Source organism: Bos taurus, chromosome 19, assembly GCF_002263795.3.
Source record: "Bos taurus isolate L1 Dominette 01449 registration number 42190680 breed Hereford chromosome 19, ARS-UCD2.0, whole genome shotgun sequence".
Classification (NCBI taxonomy): Eukaryota; Metazoa; Chordata; class Mammalia; order Artiodactyla; family Bovidae; genus Bos; species Bos taurus.
Genome location: NC_037346.1, coordinates 30,611,799 through 30,616,166, shown reverse-complemented (window position 1 = coordinate 30,616,166; position 4,368 = coordinate 30,611,799). Strand labels below are relative to the sequence as shown.

Sequence of the window (4,368 nt, the reverse complement as noted above, 5' to 3'; positions counted from 1 at the left end):
TTGTCTGTGTGTGCAGCGTCCACCGTGTGCTGACTGGAACTCACAAACCCTCAGTGGTGCTTGAGCTCCCAGATTAGCTCGAACAACCGCCCCAAGTTTACCATTGGAGGGACAGTGACAAGAACATGGCAGCCTGGTGCCCGGGTCAGAGCCTGGCCACTGCCAGGCATCCCGGTGTCCTCCTCCCAGGCCTGCCTCCCACCTGCTCTGCGGCTTCCAGTTTCTCCTCTTTCTCCCAGTGTCTCCCTTAGGCTGTCCATCATTTTTGCCAAAGTGTCCTGGGCTGTAAAATTATCTTCCTTATCTCATTTAGTCTGTATGTGTTAGGAAGAAATCAATAGCATCAATTCAATTTATAGAGTGTCTAGATCCCTGGCGGCTCAGCAATAAAGAACCCGCCTGCCAATGCCGGAGACTGGGTTCGATCCCTGGGTGGGGAGAATCCTCTGGAGGAGGAAATGGCAACCTACTCCAGTATTCTTGCCTGGAAAATCCCTTGGACGGAGGAGCCTGGTAGGCTGCAGTCTATGGGGTCGCAAAGAGTCAGACGTGACTTAGCGACTCAACAGCTCAGGTTTGTTAACACACACATCTAACCTGTACACTTGTCCTTGTCCCGAAAGTGGCGTGACCCAGGGTGTCCTGCTCTGGTTCAGCGAGACCACTCCCCTTCCATCTTGGTTCTCCTCTGCCTGCTCTTACCGTACTGTTCCCAGTGAGGGGCAGGCAGGATGACGCTGATGAGGACAGAGCTGACTCCCTGGAAACAAGAACTCTAGGCAAGAAACTGTAAAGTGTAAGCAAAGAGCAGAAAGTGCTTTTCTGGTTGACGCACAAGAGATGACTCTTAAATTGGAATCCCTGGATTCTGGAGGAATGTATCACCTCCCTTTTGGCACAAAGATGAGGAGGGAGGGCCCTCTTTTGAGGGTGTGGAGACCACAAGGCAGAAAGCAGGGAGATCACGGTGGAGTCGGCATTAGATTCTGTCCTCTCATAGCAGAGGTTTGCAGGAGGGTGGGATTTTACATTTGGAGTAAGCAGCTCTCAAAGTGCGGTCCCAGGACCTGCAGCATCAGCAGTTTCTTAGACTTACCAAGTCAAATGCTGAAGGATGCCCACAAAACTTTGTTTTAACGAGTCCTCCAGGGGATTCTGATACCTGCTCAAGATTAAGAAACACTTTGCTAAGTGGCAATTAATTAAAAAATGTTTCTCCAAGGATTCGTGGGAATAAAGATCCTAGAAGGAACAGGGAGCCTGCCCAGACAACAAACAAGCCCCACAAAGGGAGTTTTACAACTCATGGAAACCATAGATTTTGCTGGGCATCCAGCGAGAATGTGTTCCATAGGAAAATCAAGGAAAATTGTACGTGAACTGTAGATGAAAGGTTTCTCCTTGGGCCCCTCTTAAATGATCTGAAAGATGACAGACAAGGAAGCAACCTACCTTGTTTGTGGCTTTGTCCCCAGCAAGAAGTAGATGTTAGATAAACACTTGATAAAGGCATGTGGGGCCTAACTGAAGATAGGTATTGCGTATTTGTTGTTGTTCAGTCACTAAGTCATATCCGACTCTTCACTACCCCATGGACTGTAGCCTGCCAGGCTCCTTTGTCCCTGTAATTCTCCAGGCAAGAATACTGGAGTGGGTTTCCATTTCCTTCTCCAGGGGATCTTCCCGACCTAGGGATTGAACCTGCGTCTCCTGCATTGACCGGGGGATTCTTTACCTCTGAGCCACCAGGGAAGCCCAAATATTGCACGCATACCTCCCTTATCCTCCAGAGCAACGGTCAGCAAAACATGGCTGACTGCCCGTTTGTGTAAATAAAGTTCTAAAGAAATGTGGCCACATCCGCTTATGTATGTATGTCTGTGGCTCCTTTGGGGTTACAGTGGCAGAGCTAAGCAGTTGTGCAAAAACAATATGCCCTGCAAAGCCTAAAATATTTGCTCTCTGATCCTTAACAGAAAAAGTCTGGTGACCCCCTGATCCAGAGTAACATGCATATAGATCACCTGCGGTACTTGTTAAAATACAGACTCTGCCTCACAGGTGAGCCTGGGGCCGCTGGCCTACGGACTAGCCGGAAACCAGGGCACTGGGTGTGGGGTCATGTAACAATGTCAGGGCTCAGGGATCTGCGGCTTCTTTCTCTTGGGCTTGTCACAATAACTTCTGACCCTGCAACACTCAGAGCCTGGGCCAAACACAGTTGAAGAGCAAATCACTTTATTAGGAAAGGGCCAGTGTTAGGAAACTCTTCTACCCTAATTCCTAGGTCCAGATTCCTCCAGCTCAACCTCACTTTAGGCACTTCTCTCGAGTTTCCCAAAGGAGCTCTTCAGAACTGTGACTGTCCATTTCTTATCTTTCTCTATGGCTGTGATCTTAGCCCTCACCCACTGGTCCCTCTGGGCAGCCTCCAGCCCAACTTTGCTTCCTCGGGGGTTCTGCAGAAAGCTAAACCTGCAGAAGCAAGGCGACTCCGGCCAGAACCCACTTGGATGGCTTCTCCTTAGTCTTCAGCTGGAAAGTCCACACATAGGTGGGGCCCCGCTGACGGGTCTTGTACACAGGACAGGGGTAGACGCTGCGGCAGTCCTGCTTCTCCGCAGGGACGGCCCTGATGAACATCACAGGCAGGGCGGGTGTCAGCTCCTTCAGCTTCCCCTCGGCGATGATCCCAGCCTGAGGACAAGGATTCGAGAGAGCACCTCTCAGGTCAGGCCCTGAGCCTGGACAGGCAGCCTCGCTCCTGTCGGGAGATCCAGGAGAGAGAGACTGGGATGGCCAGGCTGCCCCAGGGCCCATCCCCTTGCAGCGTTTTCTCAACAACCCAAGGTGGCGTGCACTGGTGTATGCTAAGTCACTTCAGTTGTGTCCAACTCTGTGCAACGCTATGGACTGTAACCCACCAGGCTCCTCTGTCCCTGCGATTCTCCAGGCAAGAATACTGGAGTGCATTGCCACGTCCTCCTCCAGGGGATCTTCCCGACCCAGGGATCCAAGCCTTGTCTCCTGCGTCTCCTGCATTAGCAGGCGGGTTCTTTACACTGAGCCACCGGGGAGGCCCATGCAATGGACCAGGTGCACAACATATTTCTACTTGTTTTCAGCCTGAATATCTTCTCGAAGCAGAGTTCCCAAAGTGCTCATATGTCATATGTGAGCGAGTCTCTTTAGGGCTTGAATCTCTGTTTTATTTTATCATTCATTTAGTAAGCATGCTGAATGCAGCTATTTGCCAGATGTCATGCTAGGTGCTAGGGACTTCAGGTTAGCAAGACACAGAGCCTACCGGTATTACCATACACTGTACTTGAAGCTTTACCATGCACACTGAAGACAAGAAGACCTGGCAGTAAAGAAAAAAGTTTCACTTATTTATCCCAGTGTTTCCCAAACTTACTTTGACCACAGGACCCTTTTCTTGCAACCTATCCATCTCCCACATCGCTAGTGTCTTCCGAACACACTTTGGGGAGATGATCATCCAGAGAGATTCACAGATCCCTCGCCTCTGTCTAGGTGACCCTGAACCCCTTATGCTGATGACAGAACTTGGTATATCTAATACATACATTTTTTTTTTCTTTTTGCCAATGCCCTTGTTTTATGGAGGAGAGGAACTTTGGACATCCTACCCTTCCCTTTTTGCTCAACACTTTCTGGGATATAGACTTTGAGGTGTTATTTTTGGTTTTGTTATTATTCAGAAACAAGGTAGTGAAAAAATGGGAGGTAGTCTGTTGGACTGGAAAAGGTCAGTTTTCATTCCAATCCCAAAGAAGGGCAAAGCCAAAGAATGTTCAACTACCACACAGTTATGCTCATTTCACACGCTAGCAAGGTAATGCTTAAAATCCTTCAAGCGAGGCTTCAATAGTATGTGAACTGAGAACTTCCAGGTGTACAAGCTGGATTTAGAAAAGGCATAGGAGCCAGAGATCAAATTGCTAACACCCATTGGATCATAGCGGAGAAGGCAATGGCACCCCACTCCAGTGCTCTTGCCTGGAAAATCCCATGGACGGAAGAGCCTGGTAGGCTGCAGTTGATGGGGTCTCGAAGAGTCGGACACGACTGAAGCGACTTCACTTTCACTTTTCACTTTCATGCATTGGTGAAGGAAATGGCAACCCACTCCAGTATTCTTGCCTGGAGAATCCCAGGGACGGGGGAGCCTGGTGGGCTGCCGTCTCAGGGGTCGCACAGAGTCGGACACGACTGAAGCGACTTAGCAGCAGCAGCAGCAGCAGAATTGGATCATAGAAAAAGCAAAGGAATTCCAGAAAAACATCCACTTCTGCTTCATTGACTACACTAAAGCCTTTGACTGTGTGGAGTCGCTCAGTCGTG

The 4,368-nt window shown here is 49.5% G+C and overlaps 1 protein-coding gene across 7 annotated transcripts in view; it reads right to left on the bottom strand.

Annotated features, from left to right (window-relative positions):
• The window catches only part of DNAH9 (dynein axonemal heavy chain 9), a 290,463-nt gene that overhangs the window by 2,889 nt on the left and 283,206 nt on the right, over positions 1-4,368 (bottom strand). For 3 of the 7 annotated variants that reach the window (XM_024980551.2, XM_059878297.1, XM_059878299.1), the window contains one exon: positions 2,222-2,697. The exons of 3 other annotated variants lie outside the window; for them this stretch is intronic. In XM_024980551.2, coding sequence (XP_024836319.1) covers positions 2,470-2,697 — 228 coding nt within the window. In that variant the 3' untranslated portion in view covers positions 2,222-2,469. 7 annotated transcript variants of the gene reach the window in all.